Source organism: Epargyreus clarus, unplaced genomic scaffold, assembly GCF_041222505.1.
Source record: "Epargyreus clarus isolate Ecla_fem2 unplaced genomic scaffold, WU_Ecla_fem_2.2 ptg000026l, whole genome shotgun sequence".
In the NCBI taxonomy this organism is placed as follows: Eukaryota; Metazoa; Arthropoda; class Insecta; order Lepidoptera; family Hesperiidae; genus Epargyreus; species Epargyreus clarus.
In genome coordinates, this window is record NW_027332233.1 from 1549568 (window position 1) to 1564767 (window position 15200).

The 15200-nt window shown below is 35.1% G+C and overlaps 1 protein-coding gene across 3 annotated transcripts in view; it reads right to left on the reverse strand.

Moving 5' to 3' along the window:
* if (integrin subunit alpha inflated) overlaps positions 1-15200 on the reverse strand; it is a 112760-nt gene that overhangs the window by 6729 nt on the left and 90831 nt on the right. For 2 of the 3 annotated variants that reach the window (XM_073088181.1, XM_073088182.1), the window contains exons 6-20: positions 11107-11155; positions 10538-10594; positions 8689-8864; positions 7731-7937; positions 7351-7450; positions 7026-7260; positions 5857-6023; positions 4602-4747; positions 3996-4189; positions 3423-3675; positions 2778-2935; positions 2217-2392; positions 1593-1727; positions 1039-1104; positions 135-918 (exon numbers count right to left, since the gene is read on the reverse strand). In XM_073088181.1, the coding sequence (XP_072944282.1) occupies positions 135-918; positions 1039-1104; positions 1593-1727; positions 2217-2392; positions 2778-2935; positions 3423-3675; positions 3996-4189; positions 4602-4747; positions 5857-6023; positions 7026-7260; positions 7351-7450; positions 7731-7937; positions 8689-8864; positions 10538-10594; positions 11107-11155 (2903 nt within the window). The remainder of the gene's footprint in view (positions 1-134; positions 919-1038; positions 1105-1592; positions 1728-2216; positions 2393-2777; positions 2936-3422; positions 3676-3995; positions 4190-4601; positions 4748-5856; positions 6024-7025; positions 7261-7350; positions 7451-7730; positions 7938-8688; positions 8865-10537; positions 10595-11106; positions 11156-15200) is intronic. The other variant, XM_073088183.1, reaches the window with a different exon arrangement.

Below are 15200 nucleotides of genomic sequence, written 5' to 3' on the forward strand. Positions count from 1 at the left end.
ATAATTAGTAAATATTTTATTATTATTTGAGAAAATATTAATTGTTTCTAACATCAGAATATATTATAAATGATACATTAAAGAAATTTCACTTTTATTAAAATGGTCACATTTTAAGTTATTTCTTTACTTACGCATTATATGAGCTTCCAGCTTCTCCTTCGTGACCCAAGGCTCCGTATTCCGTACTGGATTCGGTTTGGGATATGATATTGTGATTTTCATCATAGATAATTGTCCTGTTCTTTACTCTGACGATCTTATTACCCTGGCCTTGAACCCCTCCTTGGACAAAACCACCCTGAGCTCCTTGAGTATAATGGGTGCCTTGGTTGTACATCCCTTGACCACTTTGACCATACTGGCTTCCTTGGCCTCCTTGCACATACGTGGTTTGTACCTGTCCACCTTGGTACCCTTGCCCGCTTTGGCCATACGTACTCTGTCCTCCTTGACCATAGGTCACCTGGCCTCCTTGACTAAAAGTATGACTTCCTTGTACAGTTTGGCCACCTTGGATGTTCCTATTTCCAGACCCTTGATAGTTGGGATTTTGCGCCATTGTAGCAAGTTTTCGTCTTATCGCTTCTTGTTCTTCGGCTGTTAGACCTTCTCCAGAGCTTGTCCACGTCTTATTATAAGAATAACTAGTGCCTTGACCTCCGCTCTGTCCATATTGCCCACCAGAGACATAGCCACCGCCATGTTGCGTGGTAACTTGGCCAGAGCCAGTTTGTCCACCAGAAACATAGCTACCGCCATATTGACCAGTAACTTGGCCGGAACCAGAATAACCACCAGACTGGCCACTGACTTGCCCGCCACCAACTTGACCGAATTGACGACTAGATCCTTGGCTTCCACTGACTTGGCTGGTAACTTGACCACTACCCGAAGATTGGTTTATTTCCCAATATTCTAAAAAAAGTTAAATACATTTTAATAGAAAATCCACATCACGAAAAACTATCTACATAATATGTAAATGGAATGATATTTTAGAAATAAATTTTAATTTTTTGTTTATATAAAACTTACTTTGCCCATAATAGCCACTGCTGCCGCTTATCTGTTCAGCTGTGTAGAGTTCGCTGCTCACCATAGCTGTTTAAGAAAAAAAATATTCTAAGAAACTTTATACTTATATTATTACTATTTTAGTTATACAAATAAACAATATCTACAAAAAATATTCTTGTTATTATATTAACACGACATTAAGTACCATGGAAGTCAATTTGATGAACGATGAAAATGAACAAATAAATGAAGATATGAATATCTTCTAAGAAAGTGATATTATGCTCATAGTTTTAAATCTGACGATCTAACACAATATTGGTCAAGGCTTCAATAATCAAATATACCGCGTACGTGCAAAATGTGGAATGAACTTCCTCCTGAGGTATTCCATGGCTATGATATGGGGCTCTTCAAGAGGGGTGGAAAAAGAGCTCTCTTTTAAAACCAGCGATGCATTGGCGACTCCTCTGGTGTTGCAAGTGTCCATAGGCGACGGTGACTTTCCACCAGGTAGCCCGTCTGCCGTATCGTTAGTTTAAATAATAATATAATAGATCAAAGATACCCACCTTCCTTCTCCTTGGTCAGCATGTAGGCATAAGGGTTCTGCACGAAGAGGTTCTCGGGGTTGATGTGTCGCGCCACGTCGCATTGCATGTCGCCCAGCCACTGCGGCTGCACCAGCATGTACATCAGGTTCTCGCCTGGAACAATGATTAATGATCATTATCATTATGTTGATGAAACTTTTGGAAGAATTTGTTAACATGTCGGGCTTCTATTCTGAGTTGGTTTCTGGAAGATTGATTTAAACAAAAGTTTCTAAAGAGTAAAATCATAAACCAAAGGAGTTGAAATACTTCCATTACCCGTCTCTGGTAAGACTTAGATCAATCCGATCCTACGTGTTCCATTTACAGCAAATTATTTTTGATTTTTTTTTTAAATTCTCGAGACGCCACTGTACCATATTGTATCCTAATAACTCCAACTTAGAATTGCTCAAGAAAGTACATAGCTACTGAAGCTTCGGTTGATTAACCAGTATACTTGGACACTTACTCAGTTTCTTCTTAGCTATGATTTTTTCATATTATAAATTATTTAAGCATAGTAGCATTTTTACAGGCAGCAAAACTACCGAATTGTAATACATAATATTCATCTCCGAAATCGTAATTAAGGATATTTACCAGTAAGGGTCTGATAGGGCCACATGACGTAAATCTCAGCCTCCTCGACAGCGAAGGGTCCCTCGTTCTTAATGTTGTACTTATGTATGACCTGTGGACCAAGTTTCGTGTCGTCTTTCAGGTTCTGCGCCTCGTACAGTGACGCATTGTAGTGCAACTCGGGAGGATCGGAGGTTCTGGAATTTTGAAAGAAAACTTAATAATGGGTTCAATATTTCGTCATAGGGATAATCGTAATGTGGTTCAAGTAAGTTATGTAAAATAGTCAAATGTTGATAAATAAACTGTGTGGGTAAATTGATACACAAGAGAGATAAAAGATGAATTACGCTAATAATATACAGAAAATACAATCTGGATAGACTCGAAAATAATATGAAGCATTATCTGAATCTAATCAAACAAAAAGAAATGAAAAAAACATAACATTTAGACAAAATTGAAAATTAATATAGTAGTATTACAATCCCATTTTTTAGTAAATTAAAATTTGTTTGAATATTAACATCAATGGCGTTGCAGAAAGTCATAATAATATGACGATAAGAAGAGAATAGTTACCCGATAATGGACAGTTTCGCGGTGATGACCACACCGATGGACATGTGCATGACGTTGTCGCCGCGGGTGCCCTGCTCGGGGTTGGTGGAGTTGGCCTCCATGTCGAAGTCCAGGGTGGACATGCGAGCATCGACCTCCAGGATCACGCGGAAGTTCACCTGAAAGACACAAGTGGATAAGTACTTGAGATATTAGTAAGTGACAATGTCATTTTTTAATTTTTTGTTTCTCGAATTTGACTTATAGAGCTTCTTCGAATATGGTGGCGAGTCTCCAGAGGCCTCATATAAAAGAGAAAGCTTTAAGCCGGTAAGGAAAGATATAATATAGATATAAGACATACATGCCTTTACCATTAGTATAAGTTTTTATGCTAATGACAAAAATGACTTTTTTTTTGTTTTCGTATTTCCCATATAACTCCAATCAGTTCTGATACAATCCGCTAGGGGCGCTGATTGAAAATGTATGGGCAAATACCAAAACAGTCATTTTTGTAAAAACCTACAAACTCATACTTATGTCAGTTACACATCCTTTAAAATAGCAGTAATTGAGACTACTATTACAATTAATATTAATATGAAAGATACTATTCCTATAATATAATCAAATCTAATATTACCATTAAGAATCCTTGCATACCTTTTGTCCACTAGTCATCGGGTTGCCCAGATCACACTTGAGAGTGCTGTTCCCATCGCCCTTGCTCTCAGTAGAGCAGTATATGGGCGCGGCGTCAGCAGTATCCTTGTCGAGACGCTCCATCTTAGCGTACGTGACTCCAGCTGGTAGAGCCAAGTAGTACGCCGCTTCGAAGGCATCCTCTGCAGCATTCTCCACTTTCACATCAATGTTCACGTTCTCGCCGGAGCCTAGCACGTAGTTCACTGTTGGGCTGTGGAGAAAAGTAATAAATTACATAGTCTAATTATTCTAGTTTAATTATTACATACACTTATTGAGAAGTGAACTTAAATTTGGTGAAATGTCCTGTAGAAATAACAATCACAGATATTTAAGATGAAAGTTTACTTTGTACCCGGTAAATTGTTGTCAACATTTTTGAATCCCAATTTTTTTTAGTTAAATTAATAAACTTTATGACAATCTTTTAAGGAATATTCAAGTCTTACGTCATCATAAAATCAATCAACACCCTTTCAAATATTCAACGATTCCTCAAATTTCTCATAATTGAAGATGAAATGTACTTACGTGGAGACAAACATCTTGAGATCAGGCACGCACACGTTGTTGGGTCCGCAGTTCTTCTGTATATTGAGCGAGTCTGTATGCACGATGCTCTTTGTGTGGTCCAACACGGGGGGAACTACTCCACCCGACGGCTGAGTGATGAGGTCGTACGTCATCTTCACCTCGATCGGGGTTAGCTTGTCGCGGATCTCCTCCTGTGTGTTATAGTGATTTAAAAGTAAGGCTATTTACAATTTCTGGTTTGGTTGAAATTTGATTGAAAATGTCTTTTTATGAGACAAGTTGATGTTTTATTCCAAGGTCATTGTTCATCATTTCAAACCTAAAATGTAAATAGAAATATCTATACATTAACATCATCGTTAGATTTAGTGAAAATTTGTTGAAAAACACTAGAAACTATTGATTTACATTCCATCTCTAGTAAAAGTAAATAGTTCAGTCAAGTACAAGTGTTCCCCTGATAATAGTTGAACAAAAACAAGAAATGAAAAGAGATACAATGGCTAGGGCTTAACGAGAAATCAATGAAACATTTTGTTGTATGTTGTAACAATCAAAGCTACCAGAAAAAATAATAAGGAAAATACCTTTAATATAACTTACATCAATATACACTGTCACGTCTCTGCACTCCTGCTGTCGCTGTGTCAAGAGAATATGGGTGGTATAAATCGTTTCCCGACTCTCCAACAGGAACATCCTCTTGCTGGTCTTCTGCTTTGAATCCAGATCCAATGTCACCACGAAATCTATATAAAAAGTTCTTGTTAATATTTAATTTTAAAATTTCTATCATCTACTGACACCAAATAAGCAGCATAACGATGTTTTTTTCCTTCATTTCATTGGGTGTTGTTTGTACAGAGGCCTATCAGATTGAAGGCGATTAAATGATTGCAAAAAATATGATGACATAATGATAAATTTGTAGAATTATATTTTACCCTTAGGGTGATAGAACTCAAATGCCAGAGGGAAAGCCTAGGGATCCCGGTTAAAAAATTGACCCTAATAAAAATAAAATTCGCTAAGATGAAAATGAAAACAGTTTTCATGAGTCGAAAATCAGCTGTAACCTTCACATGCTTCTACAACGCTAACATCGAGTCACTACTGAGTGGTTTATTTACAAGTCATAATTTCATCAATGCATCAGTTTTGAAATTCATAAATTTCAGTTAAAAATGAATGATGAAATTATTTTCTACAAGTGGTTGCATAATTTTGAGATCCATTCACCAATTGCCGCTAACAACCACTCACCGAAGTAGCAAATATATCCTTCCGCTTGGAAAAGAGAAAACATGATGTAACACACAATTTCATTGAAGACTCGAGTACTTTCTACAAAATACTTTTAAAATGTAAATTACAATATAGGCAAATTACAGACAAACTTCTTCTTAATTACATTGTAAAAAAAGTACGTTAACAGATATTATTTTTAAAATTTTGCCACATATTATGCAAATTAACAAGTTTTGTTATTTTTTTTAGGATAAATTTAAACTCCTTTGCGGTAATCTGTGTACCGTACATATTGCGAATTTAGGCACTGTTTTTGAGTCTGTGGTCTTTATATTACCCTACATATCTTTGATAACTGTTAAGTATAGATTATTTTTGAAGGTGGTAGAACCTTTTGTGGTTCGACTCCGGCGGCACTACCGTCACACCCTCCTCAGGAGTAGCGGCGTATGTATGGCCGAGCTTAGGTAGGGATATCTAATCCTATCTCGGGTTGATTACAGATGTCCATGGGCGGCAGTAGCCACTTACCGTCCGGTGGACTGCATGCTCGTCTGCGACTCCTATATTATATATAAAAAATAAAAAAATAAAGTTTGAATCTACTCACTGATCTGCTGATCGACATTAACACCATCATAGGTGAGGCAGAACATGAGCTGCGCGCACGTGACCTGCGTGCCGTTGGCGAGGCGGCAGCGCTTCTCGTCCAGCGAGATCAGCTTGCTCTCGCCCATGAACTTCACGTCCGCGCTCACCTTCACCACGGGACGGGACCTGACGGTAAAGCAGATGTATGTCTTATTAATTATCAGGAGTTAATAGCTTTTTTTTGTTTCTTTGGTACTTTTGTCGATGGAATTCTCACAATCTTACGTCCCAAACTTAAGATATTCGTAGATTTAAAATTTTGTAATTCAATTTATTATTCGTATATTCGTAGTTACTTAAAGTACATAATTGATTCACACTTATGAAATTGTAATGTTGATAAAATTATCTTTTGCAATAGTTGGGAAGCCCAAGAAGGGATTTCGGGAGTGTCTCGTGCGCAGGAAACTAAAATATGGGAGAACCTTACACCCTGTAGGTATCCCAAACCATGAATGATCTTTCTATGTCGGGAAGGCTTGCACAGGGGAGCCCGTCAGATTGCTCGAGCGCGATCATTTTCTTTTTAATATAAAGGAAATAATGTTAAAAAAAGGGAAACATCATAATCTGCCGATTACCACACGTTAAAGTAGTGAAAAAAATTGCCATTTTGAAAAAAAATCACCCTGTATTATTATGCTACCTGATAGTGTCACTTATTAGCATGAATCCCTGGGAGGTAATGATGTATTACAGACTAAAGGAAAAGGCTAATTTTTAGGAATATACATTATTCTTCATACATTTTCATAATGTTTTTTTTTTCAAATCGTCAGAATTAGAAAACTCCCCGCTGAATCGAAAAACATCATATAACCTTTTCTTCATTCTAACGTCTAATCTATACAGTCGTATAGGTCCCAATGACGTTCGAGCTTGTACACATTTAGCATCGTGGGCCCCCTACTACAAGTATTGACTCCGCTTTTATGGTGACAAAGTACATCGTTAGAAACGTAGTGTCTGAGAAATTGCTATAAAGTTCCCAAAGGCGTGTCATATCCACCAAATTACACAAGAGTAGGACAATGACGATGATAAAACATTAATATAACAATATATCTACAATGTTTATAAGCTGGAAAAATCATACAATAATTGACAATGAAATAAACGTAAACTTACTTGAAGAAAATAACGCTATCCGACTTATAAGCTCCAACCGCCAAATCTGTATAGTTGTTGTTATCGAGGTCCACCCCTCCGGAGAGGGAGAAGCCGAAGGTGGAGAGCATGGGGTTGATTTCCTCAGCCGTGATGGCCTGGGAGTACTTCTCTCCAATACCCTGTTCGCTACCGTGGTAGATGTAAACCACACCGCGACCGTTCTCACCGCCGTATGGCGCTCCTACTGCGATATCTGGAAACATTAAGATTATGAAGTGGACCTATGACATATTGGGTAGAATTCATGTAATTAATTTTAAGTACGAGAGTTAAATCAGCTAACCTCCAAAGCCATCATAATTGATGTCGCCAAGAGATGTGACAGCTAAACCGAATCTGCCTCGAGACACCTCACCAGTACGTGCGTGGTTCTTAGAGAATGCCTGAAAACGAGAAAATGAAATAGAAGATAATTATGAATAGTAAGTAGAAAAGACAATAATTTAATAGGAGAACTATTGTTGTAATTATTAAGAAGATTTTTCTTTATTAGTGATGTACTTGCTATAGGCGTAGTTAAACAACGTATAGCAACTATAAAACACGTCTCTATTTGAACATAACAATAGTGCGAAGTAACTACTGTCAATACATAATATTAATATTCATCAAGATCACATTTAAAAAAGTTCCTATTTTACATAAATTCTTCTAAAATCTTACCCGATTTCTACCCTGATAGATGACATAGATGCGGCCATGTTCGTATCCATCGGTCTTGGGCTTAGTGAACATTGGAGCACCAACGACGACGTCATCGTAGCCGTCGCCGTCGATGTCACCAGAAGTCAAACTGTAGCCGAAGTAGGCGCCGATTTGAGAACCACTGATGTTCTTGATGTTTTGTAGTTCCCATGTGTACAATACCACCTGGAAAGAAAATTAGAGGATTTAATTAATGGACGTTACTAATATTACTACTACTACTGCTAATTCTACTGACTTAATTGATTTAGATTCGGTGGTCTCGTTTTACTAAAGTTACCAATTACCTCGCTGTTTTACTTTTCTTCATTCTAATGTCTAATCGACACAATCGTATAGGTCCCAATGACCCTCCAGTTTGTACGCATTTAGCATCGTGGGCTCCCCTACTATTAACATCGTTGTAGTGAAAGGTGATCAAAATATATAATATGAACTTCGATCACTAATAAGAACTTATTAGTGATCGAAAATTATCAAACAATTATTAAATACAAATAAATTGTTTTATACAACATGTGTACATTAATTTCGCTCAGATGGTAGAGCGCTCGCTTAGCACGCGAGAGGTACCGGAATCGATACCCGGCGCCTCCAATAGGCATATAGTGGGCATATAGTTTCTCTTGTTTTAAATTTAAAAAAAAATATGTTTTATAAAAATCAAAAAGAAATAAAAAAGGTTTAAGGTTAAGTAATTGTAATGGAAAATTTGCGTTTGCATGTGAATTAATGGAACAATGTTATAGCTTTATCTATAATAGATGATGAAATCGCATAGATATGACGGTTACATATTTATATGTGTATGATAACAAGTAATCAGCCTTAGGCCTTAAGAAAAAAAAAACTCACACGTTAAGTTACAATAGTAACTATACTGCTGAACCACTTAAAATAATGTGAAATAACTTACTAATCCCTTTAAATCAGAGCCTCTCGGCACACCCACGGCGACGCCCTGTATTCCCTGACCAGCAAAATCTCCGACGGTCACAGAATATCCCATATACGAGTCATCGTACTTTGGATTAGCCTCAGGAGTTGAAATGAAAAGGGGCTTGGAGTTCAATGTTTGAACGTTCAGTTGACCTAAAAGAGAAATAAAATTAATGCTATGAAAAAAAAGTAAATTTTGTAAAGATTGTGGTGCAAATAATTTGAAAATAACTTGTTAATTTAAACAAACATTTCAATTTACAGATGAATTTACACAGAATATAATTACAAAATATTAAATTAACACGAAAGCACTGACAATTTAGTACTAAGTTTAAAGTTAATTCATGTGTCCACTAAGATTACCGTGCATATGAGTATCAAAGAATAAAGAAGTAAAGGCATAATGAAATGAAATGAATACTGCATAGGTAAACTCTAATGGATACATGAGTTGATATCGCAACAATGGTAAGTATTAAAATTATGACAATGAATGAACAAAAAGATTTCGATCTTATAACAAAAAAAAAACAGTTTTTAAGCAAATAAATCACAATCAAGTCTTTTGCGTTGTATCTCAAAGTTTCTTTAATTAGAATCCATTATTACAAGCTTCATAAGTCATGAGACACGATTAAGTAAGAGATTTCAAATATACATCACTGAAACCAACACAGGTTGTTTCATAAAATCTTACAAAATATGATACTTGTTATTTTATAACCATTTTTGACATTCAATTGTTACAAGCTCAAATGACGCACTTAATTTTTGATCAAATCTGTGTGTCGATCACCATGTATTAAACAAATCACCACATATCACACCTCTCAGAATAAAACTGGACTTATTCTCCGTGTTAAAATCACCAAATCCTTGTTACAGCGACCAAATTATCGAAAAGCCAATGGGATCGCCAATGGGATTTTTCAAATCAAAGAATCGAATTTTAATCAATTAGTCGTGAAGCGGTGGACTTAATTTTTTAAGCGTTAATTGATGTAAACCTCTGTAACCCGTTTTATTGTTATGGGTTTAACCACAACCTTGAATTGTTTGGGGATGTTAAATATGTCACAAAGATGTATAATTGGGGAATAATAATTTGGAAAACATCTATTTATTCTGGCCCTACACGTATCAGACGATCTCTAGTTGAAAAGTTATTGTTTTTAATATTAGCTACTTTCACTGCGTTACTTGATCATTAGTGTAATTATCAAGATCAAGTAGATACGAAAGAAGAACATGTAAATATTGAACATACGTTAGCACAATTAAGTGAACTGGACAGAACAGATCTGTACAACAAGAACATCTAAAATCTTTCGTGCATTGCATAAGATCGGTTCTGTATGGTTTGTCTCGAGGTTTTCACTGACAGAAGCCACAAATGGGATGCCAATGATAAAGGTTCCATCCATGTCGCTGATGATGATGACTTTAAGCATTTTAGCCAATAGTCAATGGCATTTTAAGTCGAGTGTAATTTGCTCAATAAATACAATTTATTTTAATTTTCTTATATTATATTAATCTCTTTCCGTGAAAGTTAAGAATTTTTCTAATAAATCATTTTTATTATCAAATTCTCAAGTTTTTTGGATAAAGCTCTGATTGGTAATTTTAAGTGCATTTAAACATTGATCTGAATATTAATAGCGAAAATTACACTCGACTCAGGCACTTAATCGAACTGGAAAAGATTTGCAAATGGATTTGTAGGCTTTATTATTTTTAGGTTTAGGCGTTCATAAACCCTTTCGCTATGTTATTTCTGTTAACAAGTTATGGTCAATTGGCGATACGTTAGGTCTGTTTACCTTCCTTCGGCATATAGTACTTGAATGATGCGCTAGTGTCTATGGATAACGTTCGCCCTGTGGATTGTCATCAAAAATTCAGAATTTGTCACATTTAGGGATAGTTACTTCACAATTGTGTAATCTACATTATACGTGCTACCAAATTTAATTACAGTAGAAAATAAAGAAACAAGCCTCTATGCTGCTTCTTCAAATAATCTTTACGACATAAAAGCCAACATTTCGGAAAACACAGCCCTTGACGTCTAACATTTTTCTTTAGATAAAGGCTCTATTTAATAAAATTACAAAAGTTATTTTGTCAAAGACTGATACATTTCCTTCACAAGTCCAACATATTTGACATTTTGCAAAGCCTACATAATTCAACAATTATTATATCAGTATTTGACGAAAATTTAATTCTCGTCACTTTCATCAAGTAGGACTAAAAGTGTAAAGCAGCTTAAAGAAAAGTTTCTGTTTCTATTTAATTACAATTCCGCCGTCACCAAACATATAATTTCAATTTATTACAATGATATAACAGTTTCATAATTTTTGGTTAATATTCAAAGTGATCTTACCTTGCCAGTAGTAGCTGCCTGGAGCACCCATAAACAGTCGTTGTCCATCCTGATAAAAAGAACAAAATATTCAATGCCAATACTAACAAAAACAAAATCTATATATTACGTATATTTCAAGATTTTTACATCATCATTGATAGTACCTATCAACCTATTCACCCAGTATGTCTGGCTTGTAATCAGTTTCAAATTTCACAAAGAAAAACACAAATTTCTCTGTTCCAATGAATAATTTAGGAGGTGACATAGGATTTGCATTTATAAGATGGACAACAGTGTCTACCAAAAAGTGATTAGTATTGAATTATAAAAACAAAATTGTACTTTACATGCATTTTTTTAACTTCAAACTATAACCATCAGTATTCGAGATACGGAAGAAATCAGGACCCGTTACACTTTTATGGTGGCACTTATGATAATAAGGATCAGAGATAGTGTTACTTTATTGTGTGAAGTTTATGGTGCCCCTTTACAAGGTTTAATGGTTTCATGGTGGGTCTTTAAGTAATGAGGATGAAATTTGCTTTATAAACCGAAAAAAATTGATATTGAAGAATAAAAATATAAAGTACCTCCAAAATGGTTAAAAAAATAATAGGAAAGCCAGTAAAAATTCTTTCGGTCAACGACCGATAGATTTTATTTCAAAATTATTGCATAATGATTATATTTAGTGTTAAACTGCAGGAATCAATCAATGATCACCATACGCGGAGCATACGGCAACAAAATTACCCATCATATTTTAGCTTTTTACTTGTTTAGGATAGGAGACTTTCCTGTATAATTTTAGAAGAACAATTTGTTTACATTAATTCCTATTGCATTCCTACTTCTGTAAGTTGTAGACAATTTGTAAACGAATGTTCAAGATAAGTTAAAAGAGTTGTATGTTATAAGCGGCTGCGTACTTCAGCTAAGGGGCGATTTAAATGATAACAATTGTTAAATATAAATATATATCAAATACGATAAGGCGCACCATACCATATATCAGTAAAATTATAATTCCGTTGATTGCCATTAAGTGATAAAAAGAAGACTATTCGGTATCATTTTCTAAAATTGTTAGCACTTTGTGAAAATAAAAAGCTTTAAGTTTGCTTTTATAAAATACGTCATAATAATCTTCATCCATTTTTGTAGTTATCTCTCAAAACAATAACTATTTATAGAAATGACTAGTTGTAATATCTTTTTGCACAAAGTAGTATTATAAAACTAAGTAAAATGAAACCGCTGAGCAGTAAGATAATAAACCGCTATTTTCTATAAGCACGCTTCCGCTTATCTTTTGACTCGCTAACAAGTAGACAGAAAGCAGACATCTCAACAACTAGCAGCGTGTGAACGTAGAGATAACTGACGACCAACAAAAAGTGCCACAAAAACCGTACCACCACTACATATGTATCGATTTGTTGCTTACATTTATTTGTTACCACTCTCAGATAATGTTCATTTTTTATTGCGTTATGCTCTCTAGTTTTTAAGTATAGGGTCGGGATCTATGAGAGTTGGTCATTAAAGACACCGTGGACATAAGTACTTAGAGGAAAATAGGAATTTGAACAGATTTTTTTTCAATATTACGCTATAATAAACACTGGTTACAATTTGAAAATTTGCAATTATGTAAAAAAAAAATTGAAAACTCTTTTATTTTCTTCAGGGAAATTAAATATAAGTTCTTAATCCCTTAAAAAACCCTGTAAAGAGTGTCGTAACTAATCGTGAAATAGGACAAGGAAGGCACTTGTTGCATTCTTCAGTGCATCCTCATACTTAAGCATCAGTACTTCACAGTGGTTTATATGAAAGCCACTATCAGCAGAGATGTTGCCGGCGTGCGCGGGCGCCGGTCCGCCGATAAATAAACATGCGCGTACGCGTCACGCCATATAAAGCGCGACAAGCGCTGCGCATGCGCGCGCGCACGCTCTCCTCGCCGACATCACGTGGGGCACAATGTCAAAATGAAGTTATGGATCCCTGTTTTCGAACTTATTTTTTTCGTGAATGATTAACATGGGTTTTACAAGGCAAAACAGGCTACCGTATACGAAACAAAATGACTTAAAAGAATTATTGCTTAAGGCTCGTCGCACAGGAGGTACCCATGGGTATATATTTATATGTGTGCCTACAATAAATAACCATATCTACAATAATAACCATAACTTTTAATGAACATTTATATGACGTATAATTTATTTAAAAAAAAACATTATTTTTGATGTCAGTTAATTCGATAATAAATTTCGAACTAAATAAGTCTATAATGTAAAAGATTGTCGTCAGTTAACTACCCGTAGAAAATGCTATGTAAATTAAACAGTATCGTAAAATCGTAGTACACAATAGCTCGATGGTTAAAACACCATTAAAGAGGTTCACTTAAAAGCTACAAAGTGAAATTAACCATAGGTTAGTAGTACATAGGTGCATATGTTGTTTATATTTACCTATATGTAACACCTACTAATCTATGCCTATATGTAACACTTAATATACTTAAAACATTACATACTGGATGATTCCTAAGTATTCCAAAGTACGTACTTATTCCCTTATAAAATTATCACCTTAACTGCTACACCCCGCCACCACACATTTTATTCAACGACATATTCAACCATGCCCATATATTTGGAACGATAAATAAAACAATTATTCGAACAAATCCCTAAATGTCGCCGATTCAATTCGCGAGCGCGTATCGCTTTTCCCGCCAACGCCATTGTCTGCAAATGGCGGACGTTTACGGTCGCGTTCCGAAACCATGTTTGTAAATCCACAAAGAATGTTTAAGACGTTGCAATGACAAGGAATTTTGTTTTGCATAGGAAAAAGGCGCTGAGAAATAAAATTATTTCAAATAGAAGGTGCATTGGCGCATGTGTTTTATTACATCCGTACTGGATATGTATGGGATCTACGTACGTATTTATCGAAGTTTATTTTATTTTCAATGAAATTTACTTTTTTCTTAAGAATAAGAATTGCCAGCCTCGAGTTCGAAATCAGCTTTTTATGGTAATTATCTCTAAGAATAATTATTTAATATTTCTCTGCATGACTATAAATTAATAATATATCCATTTAAGTTATTTTATACATTTCAGGTTTGAATTTATTTTTAAGATCTCTATAGAAATATTAAATTCAAAATCTAGTGTTCTGATCTAAAATCACTAAGTCAATTCGCAGTGTGCACCGCCATTACGATTCAGTTCGCTGCCCAATGAATAGTAATGAATCAATTGCACCCGAGATCACACCTCCCCGTATTCAGTGCATTGTGTAAGAACAAGTGGGTGTAGACTGTAGATATACAAATTGCCAATTGTTTTTTTTTTTTGTAATGAATTAATGCAGTAATTGAAAATTAGCCTTCGCGCAGTATTATGTGGTAATGGGACTCCGTAGCGTTCGGCATTGTCTTGCAAAGATTTTCGTATTTGATCTAATTATTTTTGGCTTTTTTCTGTATACAAATATATAAATATACTACCACCCCAATTTGGGAGACACAGTAGAAACTCTTTTCCTTTTATTTTAACTAGTTTATTTAAGTATCAAAAGGTAGAGTCCAATCGAAACTTACCCACAATCGAATTTAAAATATTACAAACAAAACTTTTCATTTCATTAAAACATATTACCTATCCACCTTTAACGACCTAATTAGAATTCCTAACATTCGTCAACACCTATACTACAAGTTACAACACATTAAGGTTCACGTTAACATTCATTTCGATGCATTCTTGCAACTTATCTCAGAAGAGCCTCTTGATAAAACAATCACGTAAACATCTCCAGTTACTTCAGGTAAATCTTGATAATATATGCAGGCATTGTGATTTCGTGTTCGTCTTAAAAGATAACATTCGCTTCCATGTCGCGAAACAGTTAGGGTAATACTGCTACTACATAAATTTAAATTAAATAATAGAAATAGTAACCAAACTCACAGTTCACGAAATAAGCACTATACTGCCACCCATGGAAGCAAATAAAACAGGTTTTCTATTTGAATAAACTAATTATTATATCTTTAGGTTCTTTCTCTTCAGGAAATTTAA